This window comes from Trachemys scripta, chromosome 6 (assembly GCF_013100865.1).
Source record: "Trachemys scripta elegans isolate TJP31775 chromosome 6, CAS_Tse_1.0, whole genome shotgun sequence".
NCBI classification, from domain to species: domain Eukaryota; kingdom Metazoa; phylum Chordata; order Testudines; family Emydidae; genus Trachemys; species Trachemys scripta.
This window is the reverse complement of record NC_048303.1, coordinates 129347954-129371633: the sequence shown is the minus strand read 5'-3', so window position 1 is coordinate 129371633 and position 23680 is coordinate 129347954. Positions and strand designations below refer to the sequence as shown.

General features: G+C 48.5%; 2 protein-coding genes across 4 annotated transcripts in view; one reads left to right on the top strand and one right to left on the bottom strand.

The window, feature by feature from the left end:
• Positions 1-3578, top strand: part of TMOD1 (tropomodulin 1) — a gene marked incomplete at its 5' end in the record, with an annotated part of 79458 nt that extends 75880 nt beyond the window's left edge. The window contains 2 exon segments of one of the 2 annotated variants that reach the window (XM_034774838.1): positions 777-841; positions 2039-3578. In XM_034774838.1, coding sequence (XP_034630729.1) covers positions 777-841 — 65 coding nt within the window. 2 annotated transcript variants of the gene reach the window in all.
• TSTD2 (thiosulfate sulfurtransferase like domain containing 2) overlaps positions 1-23680 on the bottom strand; it is a 43146-nt gene that overhangs the window by 6572 nt on the left and 12894 nt on the right. For both annotated transcript variants that reach the window (XM_034774836.1, XM_034774835.1), the window contains exons 7-10: positions 18889-19007; positions 18082-18240; positions 9846-9984; positions 7479-7704 (exon numbers count right to left, since the gene is read on the bottom strand). In XM_034774836.1, the coding sequence (XP_034630727.1) occupies positions 7479-7704; positions 9846-9984; positions 18082-18240; positions 18889-19007 (643 nt within the window). The remainder of the gene's footprint in view (positions 1-7478; positions 7705-9845; positions 9985-18081; positions 18241-18888; positions 19008-23680) is intronic.

Genomic DNA, 23680 nt, shown 5'->3' with positions numbered 1-23680 from the left:
CGGATCAAAGCAAGTTCGATATAACGCAGTGTCACCTATAATGCGGTAAGATTTTTTGGCTCCCGAGGACAGCGTTATATCGAGGTAGAGGTGTACCTCTAAATGAGACTAAGGACTACTGTGCTGAAAAGCACGGACTTATGACTTGGTGCTCTCTGTTCCTTGCAGATTTCTGTATATTACTTTGTGTGTGTGTTCAACCTGTTGAGGTTTTTAAACAAATGGACTGGATTTTGTCTCCAGCTAGTCTGCTGTTCGCAGGGCAGTGTAGTACTCCTGGGGGGATTCTGCACCAAAAAATGCAAAATTTGGCGCACAATATTTTAAAATTCTGTAAAATTTTGCATATTTTATTTGTCAAAATAACCCAATATAATCACATCGGTTTCAATTATTTTGGTAATTTTTTTCAAAATACCTGTCAACAATTATGTCTGTGACAATACAGACAACAAAAAAGATTGAGGATTTTTTTTTTTTTTTTTTTTTTTTTGACAAATAGATTCCTTACTAGGAACTAGTAAATGGATAAAAGCCACATGTTCAACCAGAAATTCACTGCTCACTGACTCTCGGATCAGAGCTGGTTTTCATAAACTTGGAATGTATGCACATCACCATGTTAATCAGAAAAAAGGAACTACGTTTTATTTTTCACTCCTGCTTCTTTTTGGTTGATAAGTTGGTGACTTTGCCTGTCATGCCGCTGTTGTATATTTTGCCTCCTTGATCATGAGAACTGTACAGAAGATCTCTGGTTTGGTTCTTGTTTGCAGCTCGTATACATCGCTCTGATGGCCCCTGGCATAACTTCTCAGCTCTGCAACTGGATGATGTCTAAGTACCGACAGAATTTTTTCCCTACTGACAATAGCTCTCTATCTGTGCTCCACCACTTGTGCTCTCCGCTGCCACCACCTGGCTCAACTCAAACTTGTTTTTACTCTCTAGCTTCTGTTTTACTGCTCTTGGCTCAACTGCAGGCACTCCTGTTCTTCAGGGTACTTTGTATGATCTAGCATGCTAGAGGGAGGGAAGGATTTTTACATTCATCCTATGAGTTAATTTCTGCAATCTCCCTTTTCTGGCTGCTTTTTCTTTTCCTCTGTATTTATTTCAAATATATAAACTGTGTATGTATCCACTTTAAAACCTTCTCTGAAAATGCTCACTAATGTGTGGAGAGGAGCAGAAAAACGTAGCTCAGAGATTAATGAGGGAAAGCCTGTTTGGGCAGGGACACTTTCTCTGAGGTAGGAAGGCCTGTATTAAGCTATAAGGAAGCAGTAAAAGATAAGGACTGGATAAGAAGCCATACTCCCCTTGTGCAGCTGCAGGCATTCACCAGCTATTCTGTCCCTGCCTCTTATATGCTGATCTCTACCTGACGAGAAGCAATCAGGGAGGGATGTAACTGAGCTAGCAAACTCTTGTTTAACAGAACCCTATGAACTCTGTCCCCATTAGAAGTCGATGATAGTTACTTCAATTTTGGGGCTTTTTTTTAAACAACGTAGATTTTTAAACTGATGTTAAAGACCCTGGTCTGTGTTCTCAAGGTCACACATAAACTTTAATAGAAGAGATGAGGTTAAATCCTCTGGACTGCTTTGAAAATCTCAACCCTGAATCAATGGATGGCAGCTGAAGCCAGATGTATTCAAATTAAAAATTAGGCACACATTTTTAATGAGGGTGATTAACCACTGGAACAGACACCCAAGAGAAGTGGTGGATTTTCCATCTCTTGATGTCTTCTGATAAAGACTGGATACCTTTCTGGAAGAGATGCTTTAGCCTAACACACGTTATTGGGCTCAATGCCGGCGTAACTGAGTGAAATTCTCTGGCTTGAGCTATACAGGAGGTCGGGTTAGATGATCTAGTTGTCCCTTCTGGCCTTAAAATCTATGGAAAACCCCCCAAACGTTTCCCATCACATGAGTTTTGTTCTGGTTTTAAACTGTCTGTGGATACACCTGCTATCCACGTGTGCAGCGTCTGCCTTGACTGACCCTTGTTCCTGTTTTTTTTTCAGTGAGGAAGAGGAGACTTGCAGACTTGAATGGGCCTTTCTATCCCAAGTGCCGAATTGGGGTGTAGTTCCCGGCTGTGAAGATCGTGCCTGGTGGTTTGTGCTATACCCTGGAAATCCGAAGGCAAAGTGCCTGCACAAAATATCTGTGGTGCCTGAGTTCTGTGTTGCATAATTATGCACTAAAGGTTTAAATTAACTAGCGATTGTAGGTGACGATTTGATCAAATATCACTAATGATGTTTTCTTTAGAGTCAAGCCGAGTCAATCCAGTTACAAGTTGCCAATTTTAAGCAGTCTTGGTTTAGAATACATCACAGCACAAAAGTGACTGTTAATTCACCCATGACTTAATTTCGCTTAGGATTTCCTGTGTGGTGTTTCAGATATATTTAGAATGTGTTATGCATGAGTGGAAAAAATTACTGCTCTACACAAGTTGCATAAGTATTTAAAAAAATACTTTATTGTTTCAACTTGCTTATCTGTTTGACAAGCATTTCTACTCTCCCACCACAATGCTATCCCATCCCTTTCGAGGACTTGTAAATTACAATTAATTACCATCATTTGCTGATTTTATTTGCAGACAGGATGTTAAAAGCACCCATATTTTTCCCCCAAAAGAATTCATCTTTTTTATTGCCCCCCACCCAATGAAAAGACCGTAAGGCCACTGATTATAAAGTAATGGCTCCATAAAAACAGAGCAGTAGGTATTAGATGGGACGTTAAAATCTTCCTGTCTCCTTTTGCATGGATATGTAAAACCATTGCTTTAAGAGATTGGGAATGAAATCCTGACTCCACTGAAGTCAGGTGCAAACTCTCATTGACTTCAATAGGGGCAGGATTTCCCCCTGGATTTTCTCTGGAAATGTGCCTCCTGTGCTTTTACAGGGTCGTGCTGGAGCCCTGACTCGTAATTCTGGGTTTCTGGCTGGATGACCGTTTTATTTATCTGTAAAACTTCTTGTTCTGCTAGAGATTTTATTTTACCAACATCCCAAATTTCTGAATAGTGCACTCTAATAAAGAAATTACTTGCAAATACCCTGCCTGTGAATCCATGTAGTCCAGGATGCCAGTTGAGTGGAGTTGGATAAACACACCAGGCAGTTGGGTTTGTGTAGTGATAAAACCCCACTGCCTTTCTAGGGACACATGCAGCCTCTGAGCATGCAGTGAGTTCCATTAACCCACCTCAATCCCACTGACTCCAGGGGGAGCCTGGGCTGCACAGCAGGAAGTCTGCCCATGCAGAGCCATTGCCAGATGGTGGCCTTTGTTTATACACTAAAGAATCCATCCCAACAATCTAATACACAACCTCTGCCTGCTGCTGTTCCCAGTGCAGTTCTGCAGTCTGTGCCTTGGGGTACAGCAAAACGGCCACTCATTTCAACAGAATTTTTGCATGAATCAGGATTGCAGGCTTTGGCCCTGATTTGCTATGTCACTTTAACCTTGAGTGGGAAATACAAACGTGTTTGATTGTTGCTCTTCAAATGGTAATAAATGTGTCCGAAATCACAAATAAAATGCTTCAGTGCAGTGTTTTGTAAAACCCTACACAAAAGATTAGAGAATATTGCAAAACCAGAAAGCAGCACGATAAGCCCAATGCCAGCTGGACAGCTCTAGTCCCACCAGACACCTCCCAAAGGCTTTAGAAAAATCAATGAAAACATCAGGCCAGATGCCACTCGATAGCTAGCGGCAAAGTTGCCTGCTCAGATTTGCACAGAACCAACCCAGCATCAGTGTCTGCTCTCCCATTGACTCAGGGGAATGGAAATTGTTCTCCCCCAGACGGTAAATGCTGCTCGCCCTGATGCCCAGGGGGAAGCTGGGTGTGTGGGGACAGTGCAGAATGCACTAAGAGGGACCCTGCCCTGCAGACCTGAGAGGAGGAATTTAAGCAATAACCTGTCCCTTTTCCAGGCTGTAGTAGCATCTAAACTCCCCTGGCAGTTGAAACATAATGTGGGAGGACTCTGGGCTTGTGTGTGACAGGCATACTCATGCTGGTGACTGTGCTGGAATTACATGGGTAAATGAGCAAGCGCTTACCAAGCAGAGCAAGGCGTTGCACAGTTGCCCGGGGAAAAGCATCAGGCTCTGTACCAGCTGTGCTGTCGAGCAGTAATGATGGTCACTAGCTCTTGAGGAAAAGGGGATCCCTCCCTACAGCGAGCACCATGCCTGCTAGTGCGCAGACTCTCCTGCTTGGAACTGCCGAGCCAGGGAGCTAAGGTACCGTCTCAGAGGAGTCACAGCAGTTGTGTTGAGTCAGCTAAACGGCGAGTCAGCGTTTCAAGTTGTGTCAGTGGTTCTTTAGATGTAGATAACAAAGACCAGCACACAGGCAGACCCCAGGGGTTGCCTCTGCACTAACCCTTAGAATATGGAGGACATGGAATGTACTTGCCTTCTATGCTGGAGATGAGTGAAACAGTCATGGGGGCAGCTGCCCCCTCTTACCTCCTGCTCCCTCCCGCTCCAGAATAGCAATCCCCCAGTCTCCTGCTTCTCCCCCACAAAGCACTGGAACCACCTCACCCCCTGCATAAAGGAGCCTATTGCTTCTCCTGCCTTGTAGCAGTCTGGGCCTATGTCCTACTCAGCACTGGTCCAGCCTCCTTCGCCAGCGCCTGACCCACCTGGCCATCTCACCCCTGGCATGGGTAATGGGGAGACTTTCTCAACACTGGGGGGAAGGACGCAGTGTGGTTTGGGGGCAGAGCCCCTCCTAGGGGCCAGAAACCCTCCATAGACCAGCACCTGGTTAGCAGGCTGCTTGCTTAGGAATGAGCGGAAGCCCAGCTGCCATTCACAGGTTTCCAAAGGGATAAGAGCAGCCCGCGCACAGATGAAGAGTGTTCGTACAGCTCTGTGGCAGCGCCAAGGATGATGGGTCCCCGTGGAAGTTTTAGAAGTTCACACTAATATACCGTTGACACGGTTTCCCATTTGTACTGAAAACGGACCCGGGCAGGGCCTCTTGCGGGAGTTACAGGATGGTCATCTAGCCGGTAGGTTTGTCAGCTGGTCGGGGGTTTTAAAACAGAACACCTGAAAAATACCACAGTGCAACATACCAGTTGTGGGCTCCTGTTCCCAACCACAGCTAGTGGCAATGATGTAGGCTGGGAATGCAACGTGTGCCTGAGGACAGGACGCTGCACCTAGGCCAGCGCACCAACGCACCTGGGAAAGGTGCTGCAAGCAACCAAGCATCGACCCAGGGCTGGGGACACCAGCTACCAAGGGAAATAGGGGCCTGCCAAAAGCCAGTGTTGTCAGTGGGCCTCATTAGTCACATCAGAGGCTTGGTCTCAGCCCCTGCATTATCATCACCACCTAATATCAGCTCTGGGGAAGGGTCCCACAGTGGAGCTTAAAGCAGGTTTGAAAGCCCAGCTTGGGGAACACAAAGCAGCACCCCGGCAGTTGTTGAACAGGTAGTCATGGGAACAATGTCAGAGAAGTCAGGCCTTGCTGTGGGATTTAACACAACCAGTGCATTAAATTAACATCAAATCTAAGTCTGCTGCAATGCCTTCCTCCCCCCGCTCTGGAAAGGGAAAAGGTCCCTTTACAGCCCGCATGGAAAATAAAATGGCTGTAACTGATAATAAGCAACTGTAGAAATGGAGTGTGATGGGGCATCCCCCCCACACTAGCATGGATAGGGTCAAGTGGCAAGAGAGGCCAAGGAGCCTTAGGCTGCACCTGCTGGGGAGCTACAGGGGCAGTGAGCCTGGTGGAGATCACAGCCCACCCGGGCAGGAACAGGTAGGGGAGGAGGGGGTTGCAGGGAGATGAGCCTGCAGGAACCCTCCCTGGTACAAGTGGGACAGTAGCGCGTGACAAAGGCAGGCTTGGACACAGCCCCAGGGAAGGAGGAGCAGTAAAGGGTGACAGGGACAGACCTGATGTGCTGGGCTGAGGGTCCCTGGATTGGAGACTGGTGTAGAGGGCAGGCCTAAGTTCCCCTACCAGCCCGTGCGGGAGTGGCGCAGGCAGTGCACTGCAGATGGAGACGGCCTGAGCCTTTGAGGAAGGGAGACTGAGGGTGACCTGACCAGAGGGCTAAGCCATGAAGGAGCAGCACTGCAGAGAGCAAAGGGCTGCAGTGAAAGTGACAGAGGCAACAGGCTGACCGACCGCCAGACAGTGGCGAGCTAGTTCCCCAGAAGAGCCACAAGGAGGCGCTGCCGAGCAGTGAGTAGCAGACCCTGTGACACTGAGCAAAGGGTTTTTTAAAAGCCATTGTCAGGACCTAGCCACTGACTTTACCGGTACAGATGGGGGCATACGTTTCAAAGGGGAAACAGCAGCAGCAGAACTACACAGTCCATGCCAATAAGTGTAGCAGTACCACTCTGGATCCATGGAGATGCATTTAACCCCCTCGGGCTGCACGGCTCTCGTGTGTCCATTGCACACAATCACGTGAGGACTCCACACACCACCACTCCTACGGTGCTCATTACTATTTACATCATGCCCCTGTGCTTTCCTCAGCAAATGGCTGCATTTCAATGCATTTCAGAACCGTGCCAGTTTTCTGCAGCACACACAGCACAATGCAAGTCCTGGGCTGAGAGCTGGATCTTGGACATTTAAAAACTCAGTCACGTGAATTCCCTTCCGCATGGTAGGACATGGACACTGACTGCCACGAGAGAGGGGCAGTGAGTGGGTTATACTTCTCCCTCTTCCCACACAACATGCCCCACCAGATGAACATGCCTGAGGCTGTACATGGCCATTGAGTGTCGCCAGCTTTTGCTCTGATGAAGTCGTGGGTCCAGTGTCTGGTCTCACACCAGGTCGCTAGTGTGAACCCAGGGACTTGTGTAGCTAGCCTGACTTACACTGGTGAAGGGAGAGAAGACTGGCTGCTGGTGTTTATGTGGAAAATAGCCTCAACCACAGTCTGCTTCTGTTCCCAGTGATTAAAAACCTGCTGCCTCCATCTCCCTAGCCCGTGCAGAGTCTGTGGGGTGGGCCCAGGATACACATGGCTCAATGGTGCTGGCAAAGCCAGCACAGACCTTGCTTGTTCCTTCACCTTCTGGCTCCTGCTTGGTTGTGAGTGGCCGAATCTGAGTGCTGTAATCATCAAGTTCTCCCTGGCGCCCATCACATTGTGGGAGGCAGAACAGTAACTTTGCTGCAGTGGGAGGAATCCTGTAGCACCACTGTGGTGTTTGATGCTCCATTAATTTACACTTGGCCAGGGGGATAGTTCATGGTTCACTGTCAAATGCTAAAGAGACACTGGGGCTGAGCGATTCAAAGCCCCCTCAGGGGTCTCAATGTACAAATCCAATGAAAATAACTGGGAAGCGGGCACCCACATTCGGAAGCCCCACGCCCTAGAACGTGAGTGTATATTATTGAATGTCTAACATTTTCCTGTGCATCTCTTACATGTGTTTGACTGGGACCCGCTGCCGTCTGTCCGTGCAGTCACATTCCTCCTTGACCATCCGTCCAGAAGGGTTTGAAGCCAGCTTGAGCCCTTTCTCCTGACAAACGGGGCAGCAAGCCGTGAGTCCCTTCGCTCGACAGCTTGGGCAGGTCAGGACGAGCTGCCGGCAGTGCAGGCTGGAGCACAGTTTGTACTGATCCCAGAGCGTCCTGCAGTACCTGCATTCTGGGGAGAGGAGAAGTGGAGTTAAAACCCATCCTGCTTTGTTTATCCCACTTGCACTGGGGCACTGTGCTTTCCTGCTAGGCAATCCAGCTCTGCCTTGACAATGTCCTGCAGTCTGGGCTGAATGGGCTGCCAAAATTCATTCAAATGGTGACCCTTCATCTTCCAGGGTATTGCAGTCTCACTCTGACCCTGCTTCCGTGCCCTTCCTCGTCAGAATGAGAACTAGCCCCTGCCCACAAAAGGGGCTTTTTACTTTGATTTCGATGCTAACAAGCTTAAGGCAAACTCCTTCCTGCCATCCAGGGCCCCATGCGCAGGAGCTGGCTGTCCCTAGGCAGTGGCCCGGGCCTCCCTGTGGCTCTCGTGTGCAAACAGGAATGGTAGGGCTGCATTTGGAATCTGCTCTCAGGCTTTGGGGGACAGAGTCCTAAGGCTACACATCCCTAAACAACCCAGCACACAACTTGTCCTTTACTGAGCAGCTCTCCTCCCGACTCCACTGCAATGCTGGGAGCTAACCTAACTAGTCCAGCGGGCAGCTGCTCACTGAGCCATGCCGCTTCCCCTTCAGTCCCTCTTGGGCACGGCCAGGGCCTCAGAAGGACATTTTATTCCCAGCACTACGCCGGTCACCTTCCAGATGGATCAACTTATGGCAAATGAATAAGTCGAGTCAGCTGCGATTGAGCTCAAAGTGATTCTCTATCCAGAGACAGCAGCACCATCCTCTGAGCATAAGAAAGCACTGACTCCTCTTCAGATGTAGCAGAAAAGCCACAGGCAAGCTTAGCCCAAGTCCTTTGCTGGTCACCTCTCACCAGCAAGCTGGAGCCGAACAGCTGAAGCGCCGCCCAGCTGGAAAGCCAGGGTGTGTTCACCCATCTTCAACTTTTACTAGCGTGAAATACAATTCTCTGGGCTGCATAAGCCTTGAAAGCCAGGAACAGCCAAGTGCCCCGTGGGCTGTTGCTACCAGGTTTTCTGGTTAGTGGACTCCAAATAGTGGCTCGGTCTCTAGTGCTGTGCTGGCTCAGAATGGTTTGATCAGTGTCAAGGGGCTAGTCGTGCTAGCGACCTACATTACTAGCGGCTCCTCCCCATGGGACAGTGTGCTGTGCTGTCCATGACGTCACAGAAACATTATCTTGTGGCCCCTGCCCTGCCAGCCCTGCGTGCAGACCACCTCCCCCTCACTCCTGATCACAGAGAGCCCTGGGCCATTGGCAGTCAGAAATGCCGTATTAGGAAAGCATTTGTAGCGGGATGGTTACCCGCTCCTGGCCTGAAAGGGTTAAAAGCCAGCCCTTGGAGAGGGCTGGGGCTGGGAGCCTTAGGCTGGGCTGATTGAGAGGCAGCCTCAGTTGTGGCCACGCCCCAGACTCAGCTGGCCCTATAAAGGCAGGGAAGCCAGGGGCAGACAGACAGGTTCTCTCTGGTCTGAGAGGGAGCAGGGCCTGGCTGCAGGGAGCTTAACTAAGTGCCTAGAGTGGAGCAGGGCTGGGGAAAGGCCAAGGGAGCTGGGGAGCTCCGGCCTAGGAAAGCCCCAGGCTGCAGGCCTAGGGTAAGGCCAAAGGGGCACTTGAGTTGCAGGAGGCAGCCCAGGGGCAGGCCAAGGCAGCAGGTCCGAACCCCTTTGCCTGTGATGAGTGGCTGATACTGCAGTCTGCCCCAGGGAATGGGGACTAGATGGAGACTGGGCAGTAGCCAAGACTGAGGCGAAGTGGGGGTAGTGGGTGGGGGTTCCCCTAGGAGGGGGAGACCCAGAACTGTGGGGGTACTGCCAGGGGCAGCACCCAGAGAAAGGGGCACCGGGTCCTGGGAGGGACACGAGGCCAGTGGCAAGGCAGATCACTTGCCTGCAGAAGGCGCTCCAAGGCTGGGAGAACTAATTCCCAAGGACAACCAGCAGGAGGCGCCGCAGGGGTGAGTCCTGCACTTCTACAGCATTCCATGGATTTTTAGCTGTCCTTAAAGCAATTCAGTAGCTGGAAACAAGGCAGCAAGGCCAGCACCCCTGAGCCCAGCCTGCTCTCTGCTGCGGGTGCTCCCCAGGCCACAGTATGCGAGCCACTGTCCTAGAGGGCTCTGGGGTGACTCTGACGGCTCTCGTTCTGTGATTTGAGACGTGATGGCCCTACCTGCAATGACATCTTCATTGGCAGAGATGGTGTAACGTTGGTCAAACACAAACAGCTTCCCCCGGTAGAACCCATCCGGAAACTCTTCCAGGTACTTGTGGATGCCACCCTTGAGCTGGTAAACCTCCCTGCATGCAGCCTGTTGAAAACAAAGCACCGGAACCCTAGCTTAGGCTGTCCCAGAAGGCTGTGCCAGACTGCCCAGTGCATGCACAGGGAACCAGACGCCTAGGAAAAAGAGCAATATCCCGGTGACAGCCATAAGACCCATGTGCCCATGGTGAGTCCCTACTGGGTATTTCTGTGGCTGCCAATATTGAATAGTGGCCGATTGACACGGGGCCAAAGGGTCACTGCGTCTGCGGTTACTGAACGGTGTTTGTGGAAATCCAGCCCAGCTCCAGGCCCAAGAGGACACTAGGGGGAAGAACGGTCGCTGCATTATACAGTAACAGCTCTTAGGACCAGATTCGCCCATCACTTACACCAGTTTTACACCAGTGTAATTCTAGGGACTTCAGTGGATTTCCTCTGGGTTTACACTGGTGTAAATGGATCACGCCTCATATCTCCAGAGAAAGTTTATCTGGACTGATCTCTTGCTCTCTCTGGCCAGGGGATAAGGAATAGAGATGTGAGAGAGGGAGGCTGGTCAGGCGGACGGGGTGCTAGACTAGGACCTGGGAGATCTAGACTCCATGTCCAGCTCTGCCACTGATCCATTCTGACACCTCAGGCCAGTCACTTAATCTATCTAGTTCCGCAGTTCCCTGTCTGTGAAAGAGGATAAGCCTTCAGAGCTTCCCAGGAGTCTTGTGAGGATTATGACTGTGAGGTGCTCTGATACTGGGGTGATGGGCACAGGGCAGCTGGCCCCGAAGGCAGTCAGCTCCCAGCCTACCTGTGCCAGGCTCTGCTGAAGAGGAGCCAGCCCAGACCCATCTGGGAATAACAGACAACCTAAGCAGCTGGGCAGTAGTTAATCAGTTAAGGAAAACCTAGGCCTTATGAAGGATGGCGTGGGCTCAGGCAGGAAGTACCCAGGGAATGAACTCCTCAGGGGAGCTGGCTAGGCAGCTGCTCCCAGAGGGCTCTCCCTAGACAACATAGACTTTGGGGAAGAGAAACGGTCCCCAGAACACAGAAAGAGAATGCTCTCAATGGGAAAACTTCTCAGGGGAGCTGGTGAGGGGGGTCACCGGAAAAGGAAACGTGCTCCTGAGTGGGAGAGGCTCTGAAAAGGAGGATGGATGCCACGTCTCAGTGAAACCTGATCCCAACGGAAGGACTTCACCAGGAAGCAGCAGGAGCCCCAGATCAGAGGAATTACATGTTCTTCTGAGAAAGGGCTGTCATAGAATCATAGGACTGGAAGGGACCTCGAGAGGTCATCTAGTCTGGTCCCCTGCACTCATGGCAGGACTAAGTATTATCTAGATTATTCCTGACAGGGGTTTGTCTAACCTGCTCTTAAACATCTCCAATGATGGAGATTCCACAACCTCCCTAGGCAATTTATTCCAGTGCTTAACCACCCTGACAGGACGTTTTTCCTAATGACCAACCTAAACCTCCCTTGCTGAAATTTAAGCCCATTGCTTCTTGTCCTATCCTCAGAGAAGAAGAAGAACAATTTTTCTCCCTCCTCCTTGTAACAACCTTTTATGTACTTGAAAACTGTTATCCCGTCCCCTCTCAGTCTTCTCTTTTCCAGATAAACAAACCCATTTTTTCCCCCCAATCTTCCCTCATGGGTCATGTTTTCTAGACCTTTAATCATGTTTGTTGCTCTTCTCTGGACTTTCTCCAATTTGTTCACATCTTTCCTAAAATGTGGTGCGTGGAACTGGACACAATACTCCAGTTGAGGTCTAATCAGCGTGGAGTAGAGCGGAAGGATGACTTTTCGTGTCTTGCTTACAATACTCCTGCTAATACATCCCAGAATGATGTTTGCTTTTTTTGCAATGGTGTTACACTATTGACTCATATTTAGCTTGTGGTCCACTATGACCCCCAGATCCCTTTCCGCAGTACTCCTTCCTAGGCAGTCATTTCCCATCTTGTAGGTGTGCAACTGATTGTTCCTTCCTAAGTGGAGTACTTTGCATTTGTCCTTATTGAATTTCATCCTGTATCCTTCAGACCATTTCTCCAGATCATTTTGAATTTTAATCCTATCCTCCAAAGCACTTGCAACTCCTCCCAGCTTGGTATCATCCGCAAACTGAATAAATGTACTCTGTATGCCATTATCCTTTAATGATATTGAACAGAACCGGACCCAGAACTGATCCCTGCAGGACCCCACTCGTTACGCCCTTCCAGCATGGCTGTGAACCACTGGTAACTACTCTCTGGGAATGGTTTTCCAACCAGTTTTGTACCCACCTTATAGTAGCTCCATCTAGGTTGCATTTCCCTAGTTTGTTTATGGTTTGACCTCTAGGGGGACCTAGACCCAAGAGGAGAGAGACCCTACCCTGGCTCCAGAAGAGAGTTCCGGAGTGCAGAGGGCCTCACTGGTACAGGACCTGGACATAAGCGGATTTTATGGACTAAGATTTACACAGCCCCTTCCCCATCCAGCGAGGATGCTGGGGTGGAGGCCTGTTTGTGTAATATTCCACCTTTGGGTTACGTAAACTAGACCCGGCAGGGGCATTCTTCAAGATACATAAGCCTCACTGGACTGGCACAGGAGCCAGCAAACAGAGCTGTAAACAGGGGAGTTTGAGTGGGAGTTTGCAGGGGGAGTTTGGGGGAAGACTAAGAGAGGCAGGCAAGTATCAGGGAGCAGCCGTGTTAGTCTGCATCTACAAAAACAACGAGGAGTCTGGTGGCACCTTAAAGACTAACAGATTTATTTGGGCATAAGCTTTCGTGGGTAAAAACCTCACTTCTTCAGATGCAGAGGCAGGCAGAGGATCAGACAGGCTAGTGAAGGTGGAGGGAGGGTGTAGTGTTCTAGCAGTGTTTTGGTGCTTGTTGGGGGTTTGTTGTGCTGTGGGTGGTGGTGTTTTAGTTTGTGTTTCCCAGATTCATAGGATTTAGGTGAGAAGGCTATGACAGATACAGAGGCAGCAATGGTAGTGACCCAAGCAGTGGAAGACACAATGAAGATGACTGGATGTGGAACCTGTGGCATGTACATGATCCTGGAGGGGGTACCTGATAAGAGTTTCGTCTGCATGAAGTGCTGCTTGATAGAGCTGATGGAAGAAAAGATCCAAGGATTGGAGATGCAGGTGGAAACTCTGGTTGAGTTTAGAAGGGGGTTCGAGCGGATGATGGAGCAAACACCTGAGGAGTCTGAATGGAAAAGCTCAGACTTGCAGATGGAAGCAGGACCAAAGAACTCTGAGGGGAGACTGCTGGGTGAGGAAAGTGGACAGTGGAGCATGTGACTAAGAGAACCAGGCAGAGGAAAAGACAGGCTAGTGAAGGAGAAATAGAGCTCAGAAACAGGTTTGCAGAGTTGGAAAATGAAGAAGGGGCACAGCAGGTGGTTGCTGAAGGTGAGAGGGCAAGGAAGAAGAGAAGAGCAGCTAGTCCTATAAAAAGAGGGGAAGAGTCAGTGGAGATAACACCACCAAACATGAGCCCCAGGAGGATAGGGGATGGGTTGCGGAGGATTGCAAGGGTGAATAGGAATCGAGAGGACTTGCAGCCAGAGGGAACAGGGGATAGACCGGAGAATCACACAGTCACCAGGAAAAGGCAGGTCTATGTGATTGGGGACTCCTTACTGAGAAGAATAGACAGGCCTGTAACTAGAGCTGATCCGGAGAACAGAAGAGTGTGCTGTCTGCTGGGTGCTAAGATATGGGATGTGGACCCTAACGGAAGCGGGAAAGAATCCACTGATTATCCTTCATGTGGGAACGAATGATACAGCTAGATTCTCGCTGGAACGTATCAAGGGAGACTATGCCAGGCTGGGGAAGACGCTTAAGGAAATCGAGGCTCAGGTGATCTTCAGTGGGATTCTGCCTGTTCCTAGAGAAGGGCAACAAAGGTGTGACAAGATTATGATGATCAACAGATGGCTCAGGCAGTGGTGCGATAAGGAAGGCTTTGGGATGTATGGCCACTGGGAGGCATTCATGGACAGAGGACTGTTCTCTCGGGATGGACTTCACATTAGTAGAGAGGGAAATAGACTTCTAGGATGGAGGCTGGCACAACTGATTGAGAGCTTTAAACTAGAAATTGGAGGGAGATGTCCAGGTAATCTCCATGCTGGAATTTAACATTGAGAAGGAAGAAAACAAAGTAAGAAAGGATACAGCCGTGGGTATGAGAATGGACGTAAGGAGGAAGGGTTGTGTAGATAGTCTAATAGGTGACACTGGCGGTAGAATGTCTCTGCCTAAATCAGGTAAAGAATGTGAGCAAAGCCAAACAGCAAAAATTAAGATGTTTGTACACCAATGCGAGGAGCCTAGGTAACAAAATGGAGGAACTAGAGTTACTGGGTGCAGGAAGTGAAACTGGATATTATAGGGATAACAAAAACATGGTGGAATAGTAGTCATGACTGGAGTACAGGTATTGAAGGGTATGTGCTGTTTAGGAAAGACAGAAATAAAGGCAAAGGAGGTGGAGTAGCATTGTATATCAATGATGAGGTAGACTGTAAAGAAATAAGGGATGGAATGGATAAGAGTCTGTCTGGGCAAAAATCACATTGAGGAAGAAAGTTACTAGATCCTCCCCTGGGACAGTGCTTGGGGTGTGCTATAGACCACCGGGATCTGATTTGGATATGGATAGAGACCTCTTTAATGAAGTAAATACTAATAGGAATTGTGTGATCATGGGAGACTTTAACTTTCCAGATATGGACTGGAGGACAAGTGCTAGTAATAATAATAGGACTCAGATTTTCCTGGATGCGATAGCTGATGGATTCCTTCACCAAGCAGTTGCTGAACCAACAAGCGGGGATGCCATTTTAGCTTTGTTTTTGGTAAGTAGTGAAGACCTCTTAGAAGAAATGGTTGTAGGGGACAACCTTGGTTCGAGCGATCATGAGCTAATTCCGTTTAAACTAAATGGAAGGATAAACAAAAAGATCTGTGACTAGGGTTTTTGGATTTCAAAAGGGCTAACTTTGAAAAATTAAGGAAATTAGTTAGGGAAATGGATTGGATTGAAGAACTTGGGGATCTAAAGGTGGAGGAGGACTGGAATTACGTCAAGTCAAAGTTGCAGAAACTATCAGAAGCCTGCATCCCAAGAAAGGGGAAAAAATTCATAGGCGGGAGTTGTAGACCAAGCTGGATGAGCAAGCATCTCAGAGAGGTGATTAAGAAAAAGCAGAAAGCCTACAAGGAATGGAAGATGGGAGTGATCAGCAAGGAAAGCTACCTTATTGAGGTCAGAACATGTAGGGATAAAGTGAGAAAGGCCAAAAGTCATGTAGAGTTGGACCTTGCAAAGGGAATTACAACCAACAGTAAAAGGCTCTATAGCCATATAAATAAGAAGAAAACAAAGAAAGAAGAAGTGGGACCGCTAAACACTGAGGATGGAGTGGAGGTTAAGGATAATCTAGGCATGTCCCAATATCTAAACAAATACTTTGCCTCAGTCTTTAATGAGGAACTTAGGGATAATGGTAGGATGACAAATGGGAATGAGGATATGGAGGTAGATATTACCACATCCGAAGTAGAAGCCAAACTCGAACAGCTTAATGGGACTAAATGGGGGGCCCAGATAATCTTCATCCAAGAATATTAAAGGAACTGGCATATGAAATTGCAAGCCTATTAGCAAAAATTTTTAATGAATCTGTAAACTCAGGTTGTACCGTATGACTGGAGAATTGCTAACGTAGTTCCTATCTTTAAGAAAGGGAAAAAAGGTGATCCGGGCAACTACAGGCCTGTTAGTTTGACATCTGTAGTATGCAAGGGTTTGGAAAAAATTTTGAAGGAGAAAGTAGTTAAGGACATTGAGGTCAACGGTAATTGGGACAAATTACAACATGGTTTTACAAAAGGTGGTTGTGCCAAACCAACCTGATCTCCTTCTTTGAGAAGGTAACAGATTTTTTAGACAAAGGAAATGCAGTGGATCTAATTTACCTCGATTTCAGTAAGGCATTCAATATGGTTCCACATGGGAAATTATTAGCTAAATTGGAAAAGATGTGGATCGATATGAAAATTGAAAGGTGGATAAGGAACTGGTTAAAGGGGAGACTACAACGAGTCGTACTGAAAGGTGAACTGTCAGGCTGAAGAGAGGTTACTAGTGGAGTTCCTCAGGGATCAGTTTTGGGACCAATCTTATTTAATCTTTTTATTACTGACCTTGGCACAAAAAGTGGGAATGTGCTAATAAAGTTTGCGGATGACACAAAGCTGGGAGGCATTGCCAATACAGAGAAGGACCGGGATATCATACAGGAAGATCTGGATGACCTTGTAAACTGGAGTAATAGTAATAGGATGAAATTTAATAGTGAAAAGTGCAAGGTCATGCATTTAGGGATTAATAACAAGAATTATTGTTATAAGCTGGGGACGCATCAGTTGGAAGTAAGAGGAGGAGAAGGACCTCGGCGTAATGGTTGATCACAGGATGACTATGAGCCGCCAATGTGATATGGCCGTGAAAAAAGCTAATGTGGTCTTGGGATGCATCAGGCGAGGTATTTGCAATAGAGATAAGGAGGTGTTAGTACCGTTATACAAGTCACTGGTGAGACCTCATCTGGAACACTGTGTGCAGTTCTGGTCTCCCATGTTTAAGAAGGAGGAATTCAAACTGGAACAGGTGCAGAGAAGGGCTACTAGGATGATTCGAGGAATGGAAAACCAGTCTTATGAAAGGAGACTCAAAGAGCTTGGCTTCTTTAGCCTAACCAAAAGAAGGCTGAGGGGAGATATGATTGCTCTCTACAAATATATCAGAGTAATAAATACCAGGGAGGGAGAGGAATTATTTAAGCTCAGTACCAATATGGACACAAGAACAAATGGATATAAACTGGCTATCAGGAAGTTTAGACTTGAAGTTAGACAAAGGTTTCTAACCATTAGAGGAGTGAAGTTCTGGAACAGCCTTCTAAGGGGAGTAGTGGGGGCAAAAGACATCTGGCTTCAAGACTAAGCTTGATAAATTTATGGAGGGGATGGTATGATGGGATAGACTAATTTGGGCAATTAATTGATCTTTGATTATTAGCGGTAAATATGCCCAATGGCCTGTGATGGGACACTATATAGGGTGGGATCTGAGTTACTACAGAGAATTCTTTCCTGGGTGTCTGGCTGGTGAGTCTTGCCCACATGCTCAGGGTTTAGCTGATCGCCATATTTGGGGTCGGGAAGGAATTTTCCTCCAGGGCAGATTGGCAGAGGCCCTGGGGGTTTTTTGCCTTCCTCTGCAGCGTGGGGCACAGGTCACTTGCTGGAAGATTCTCTGCACCTGAAGTCTTTAAACCACGATTTGAGGACTTCAATGGCTCAGACACAGGTTTGATACAGGAGTGAGTGGGTGAGATTCTGTGGCCTGCGTTCTGCAGGAGGTCAGACTAGATGATCATAATGGTCTCTTCTGACCTTAAAGTCTATGATTCTACTGAAAGCCCAATAGGGGAAAGTGAGGCCTAGACGTAATTGTGACGCTGCACCAGGCTGCCATGGGGTGCTCCAGGGGCAAGGGGACCCCTGTTATAGGGCAGTGTAAGCATATGAATATACATTTGTGGCCAAGAGAACAAAGCAACACAACAGGAAGGGGGAAGGTTACCCACACTTTGAGCCTGGGTCTCAAGCTTCTCTTCCCAGAAAACAGGATCCTGGAAGTACCTGAGTCTGCCCTCAGCTGCAGGAGGTGCATGTGTATATATGACATGCCTCTCCACCCAAGCAGGAAGTACATGGAGTTACCCAGCATTCCTTGCACAACAAACCCAGGCTCTACATAGGTCAGACTGTAAAAGGAGAGGTGGGGGGGCTGAAAATTGAGGTGCCCCCCCATTGCGATTCTCACTGGACAGGGGGCTCCAATCTGGAATGGGTGTTTTGGGCACAAGCCTTCTGCCCTTCTTCTGATTCCCATCAGACGTACAAACACGATGGGCCTGACACTCCATCCACCCTATAGAACACAACTTCACCAACCAGCAACAGAAAAAGCCACCCCATATAGTCCTTCCCGGGCTGGGCAATGACTGCCCCAAGACCCTGACCCGCGTGCCCCCAGAATGGCCCCTCACCTTGGTCCTGAGGTAGGCGGAGCCGCGCTCACAGCGGATCCCTCCTGTACAGTACATCAATACACGCTTGTTTTTAAAAAGCTCAAGATTGTCGTCTACATAGCTGGGGAAGTAGCTGAACTTCCTGATGTCTGGAGCCAGGCAGCCCTGGAAATGACCCTGTAACAAGAAGAGACGGCTGTGTGATCGACAGCGCTGGAGAAAGGGGAGAGAACCCTCCAGGTCACTGCAGCTACTTTGGCTCCTCTAAGGGTATTTAGGCACCTAACTTCCACTGATTTCAATGGGAATTAGTTAAGCGCCTAAATACCTTTGTGCCTCACAGCATCTGGAATCTGGTCCTATAGCCAAGACATCCTACCCTGTCACCCCAGTGTGAAGGGATCTACCGAGGCTCCTCTCTGCGGCTGGAGGATGGGGACTTGGTCAGGATGTCTCTCTGCTGCACTATGGCCAAGGTAGGGTGGGCTTTGGCTGGCTCAGCTAGATTTCAATAGCTTTTCTCTGTTGTTAAAGCTTTGGCGTCCCCCGTCTGTTTCACGTCAGACTACACATGCTGCTCCATGCTGCAGGACAGTGTGCTGTGCACTGCGCTGTAGGACCACCCTCAGCATGGCCCTGAGAAGCCAGGCAGGTCCTTTGCTGCTTGGGGCGATGTACCATTCGTGAACTGGCACCAGGAGAGAGCTGCAAGGTAGCATGGCAATCCCTTCCCCTCAGTCACATCACCCACACATGCGGACAGGGTGAAATGATCCCCCCCACTCACCACCACCATCTCGCAGGGAGCAAATGCACAGCACTTACTATTTTACTTTCATAAAAGTTCCTGCAGTCCAGTAAAATGGTGTCGCTTTGTGCTTGAGGAGCCTGAGATAAATATTTTTCTACTTCTTTATGAAATTCCTCAGGGGATAAATGGATTCCTAGAAATAAAACACCACATCGAAAGAAGCTCTGAAAAGCTGAGCTGATTTAAATGCTGACCAGCTGAGCAATTCCGCTTGGCCTCCCCCTAACCCAGCAGTGACCCATGTGTATGAGCTTCTCTGGGAAGTGAGCGCTACTGAAATGTCAGCTGGTCTCAGCCCAAACGTACTGGGCACATTTCTCTGTGACATCACTCCACAGGCTCAGTGAATGAACAAATGCATCACAGCAGGAGTCAAGGGCAAAAAGGATGCCAAGCTGTCATCTGTCTTAGAGTGGGCTGGGTGGAACAGCAGTGCTGATCCTCTGCTGCCTTGCCCGGTCATTTACACCCCTCGTGTGCAAAACACTGGCCTGCTGACTGGTGGCCTTTTACACTCACTCCACCGGGGGTAGATGGTGACACAAGGTGCAGGGCTGGGGAGGATCAGGCCCTGAATGGTCTGGGCCAGCAGGGTCTGAACAAAGGTTGCACAAAGGTATCCCCACCTGCCGCCTCTACACTAATGAGCCTGACCTAGAGGAGGTATCAAGAAGTGGCTCACGCAGAGCCAAGCTGCTCTATTATGTCAATGTAAGCCCAGACGAACTCCACTGCTCTCCACAGCATCTCCGAGCAACAGCACCCTTGGGGGTCATTTGTCTTTGTAGAGGGCCCCGTCACATCTAAGGGAACAGGCTGGCTCGCCTGCCCAATGGCGCCAAAGACTGGATAACAATGCCATGTTTACAGAAAGCTACCCTGGGGGGCAGCACACATGCTCATGAAAGGTGTTGCATTGTCAGCCTTGGAGAATGAAGCAGATCAGGCTGGCTCAGCAATCAGTGGCTTGGCTTAGTGAGCAGCTCTGTAGCTTCATTTGTAATGTAGATGTTTATGGTCATTCAAGTCTACCAACTACTGGGGCCATTGTCCGCAGGCAGCGCCTTATGCTTTTCGGACGTGTCGCAAGAATGCCACGAACACCATTCTCCGGGTGGCTTGTAACATCCGGGATAAAATTCCACCAACCGAGGGGTGGAGGCGGCCCAGAGGCAGACCCCCATTACATGGGTTGGTAGCTGGTATCAAGCAGAGTGCCCCAAGGGTCAGCCCTGGGGCCGATTTTCTTCATTAATGATCTGGAGGATGGCGTGGATTGCACCCTCAGCAAGTTTGCAGATGACACTAAACTGGGAGGAGTGGTAGATACGCTGGAGGGTAGGGACAGGATACAGAGGGACCTAGACAAATTTGAGGATTGGGCCAAAAGAAATCTAATGAGGTTCAACAAGGACAAGTGCAGAGTCCTGCACTTAGGAAGGAAGAATCCCATGCACTGCTACAGACTAGGGACCGAGTGGCTAGGCAGCAGTTCTGCAGAAAAGGACGTAGGGCTTACAGTGGACAAGAAGCTGGATACAAGTCAACAGTATGCCCTTGTTGCCAAGAAGGCTAACGGCATTTTGGGCTGTATAAGTAGGGGCATTGCTAGCAGATTGAGGGACATGATCATTCCCCTCTATTTGACATTGGTGAGGCCTCATCTGGAGTACTGTGTCCAGTTTGGGGCCACACACTACAAGAAGGATGTGGAAAAATTGGAAAGAGTCCAGCAGAGGGCAACAAAAATGATTAGGGGGCTGGAGCACATGACTTATGAGGAGAGGCTGAGGGAGCTGGAATTGTTTAGTCTGCAGAAGAGAAGAATGAGGGGGGATTTGATAGCTGCTTTCAACTCCCTTAAAGGGGATTCCAAAGAGGATGGATCTAGACTGTTCTCAGTGGCAGCAGATGACAGAACAAGGAGTAATGGTCTCAAGTTGCAGTGGGGGAGGTCTAGGTTGGATATTAGGAAAACTTTTTCACTAGGAGGGTAGTGAAGCACTGGAATGGGTTACCTAGTGAGGTGGTGAAATCTCCTTCCTTAGGCTTGACAAAGCCCTGGCTGGGATGATTTAGTTGGGGATTGGTCCTGCTTTGAGCAGGGGGTTGGACTAGATACCTCCTGAGCTCCCTTCCAACCCTGATATTCTATGTGTGATTCCTGCACACCCACTTCAGGCCCTGCTGAGACACACCAATTAAGTACCAAATAGCTGCTGCACAAGATGGAACTCCTGTGCAGCGAATGGGGGAAGCCTGCCCTGAAAGAAAAAGGATGGTTCTGTGCCTAAGGTACTGGACTGGGTAAGGCACTACCTGACTTTGCCACACACTTCCTGTGTGAGCTACTCTTCTACTGCTGGAGAACAGGAAACACAGAGGTTAAGTTTATTCCATGCTCCTGCTACCTCAAGCTGATTAGTGTAAACCGTGGCCCTGCTCTTACACTGGGATCTTCTAGCACAGACTCCTGCACCTAGGGAGAGCTCCAGTGAAACGAATGCAACTCAGTGGGACATTCAGACCCTGATCTGCAGAATCCCAGTGAAATAAACAAGGGACACCAGACATATAGGGCTGTATTAGCAAGTCATGGTGCAGGATCGGGACCTAAATGTTCTTTTGCGTCCCATTTCTTTCACTGTCCCTCGCCGCAGGTACAGAGTGTGACAGTCTGTAGCCCTATGTCCACCTCATTTTCAAGACTATGATAAATTATGTACAAACTATGTCTTGTAAGGTATCATCTGAAAACTCAGCAAAGAGTCCTGTGGCACCTTATAGACTAACAGACGTATTGGAGCATGAGCTTTCGTGGGTGAATACCCACTTCTTTGGATCATGCTCCAATACGTCTGTTAGTCTATAAGGTGCCACAGGACTCTTTGCTGCTTTTACAGATCCAGACTAACACAGCTACCCCTTTGATATCTGAAAACTCATGATTTGTTGATCTTTATTGTTATGGTAAAATATATGTGGCAACATTGCATGTAAAGTTATAAGATTCTGCTATATGATATTACGAAGGCATATTTCAAATCTGGGAAAGTAGCCACAAAGCAGTTCCTCAGAGACAAAAGGCAAAGTGACGTCTCAGCCAGGTGTCAATGAAATCAAATGGACCATCATCTGGGAAAGCAGCCATTTTGGGGCAGGAAAAAGGGTGTGAGCAAGAAATTTACATCTTGGAAAAGAAACGTTCCCATCCCTACAGACTTCCTGTCTCCTGAACCCCAGCTGGAGATGATTCTCCAAGAAAAGGAAGGGATAAGAATGGGGGACAGATGCCCTCAAAGATGTCTCCCTTCATCTCTAGTCATGGCATTGACAACACTTGAAGGATGAAGGAAGCATCACTGGACTGGGGAGAGATCCTGGCTGAGAGGAATTCAGCCAGCAAGGCTGGTATAACGGGTGAGGAGAGAGACTTTTGCTTTGAATTCACTTAGCTTGTTAAGTTGGGTGTTAGTTTGTGTTTTACCTTTTATTTCCTTATAATCAATTTTGACTTTCACGCCTCATTACTTGTAATTGCTTAACACCTCTCTTTCTGTCGTTAATACATTTGTTTTACTGTTTCATCTAAACCAGTGTGCTTGGATTGAAGTGCTTGGGAAACTCCATGTGAGGTAACAGGATTTGTGCAAATCATTTTCTATTAATAAAATGATGGACTTTATATGAGCTTGTGTTGTGCAGGAGGGAGCTGGGCAGTACACGATGCACATTTCTGGGGGAAAGTCTGGGACTGGGAGTTTTCTGCTGTTGCCCTGCAGTACAATCCAAGAGTGGCTGGCCATGGGACTCATACAGTATAGCTGGGAGTAATTTACATGCTGGAGGCTGTGTGTGGGCAGACCAGGAGTGGTTGTTCTCTCAGCCAGGCAGTGTAAAAAGCACCCCAGGTTGGAGAACTGAGGATGCAGTTTAGCAGTCCAGATTGTACCCTGGGTAATGTCACCCAGGGGCCTCGGCTAGAAGATCCCAGTGCAGGAGTGGGGCCATAATTTGCACTAATCAGCTTGTGGTAAAGACAGCACAAAATAGAAGATCATATTGATACGTGAAGTCTACAGCAGTATAACAGCAGAACTCACAGTTAGGGCCTGATCCTGCTCCACTGAAATCAATGGGAGCTTTGCCATTAGCTTCACCCAGAGCCAGACTAAGGCCTTAGGTCCCAGTTTAACAAAGCACTTAAGCACATACTTAAAGCTAAGCACAGGCTTAAGTGCTTTGTTGAAGTGGGATGTTAGGATCTGTTCCAAAACCTAACACCACCAATTGAGGGTCTCCCATTAACCCCAGTGGGCTTTGGATTAGGCCCTTCATGTAGAGCAGGGGTCGGCAATCTTTCAGAAGTTGTGTGCCGAGTCTTCACTTATTCACTTTAATTTAAGGTTTCGTGTGCCAGTAATACATTTTAACGTTTTTTAGAAAGTCTCTCTCGATAAGTCTATGTTATATAACTAAACCATTGTTGTATGTAAAGTAAACAAGGTTTTCAAAATGTTTAAGAAACTTAATTTAAAATTAAATTGAAATGCTGATCTTACGCCGCCGGCCCACTCAGCCCGCTGCCGGTCTGGGGTTCCGTTCACCCAGTTTGGCAGCGGGCTGAGCGGGGCTTGCGGGACCCCGGCTGGCAAGGGGCCAGCAGCCAGGACCCAAGACCGGCAGCGGGCTGAGTGGGGCCGACAGCTGGGACCCCAGACCGGGGGTGTAGGTGGGAATGTGGGGGGGGGGGGGGGCAGGAGTCCCGTTTGGGGCCCAGGGTGGGGGGGGGGGGGGGGGGGGGGG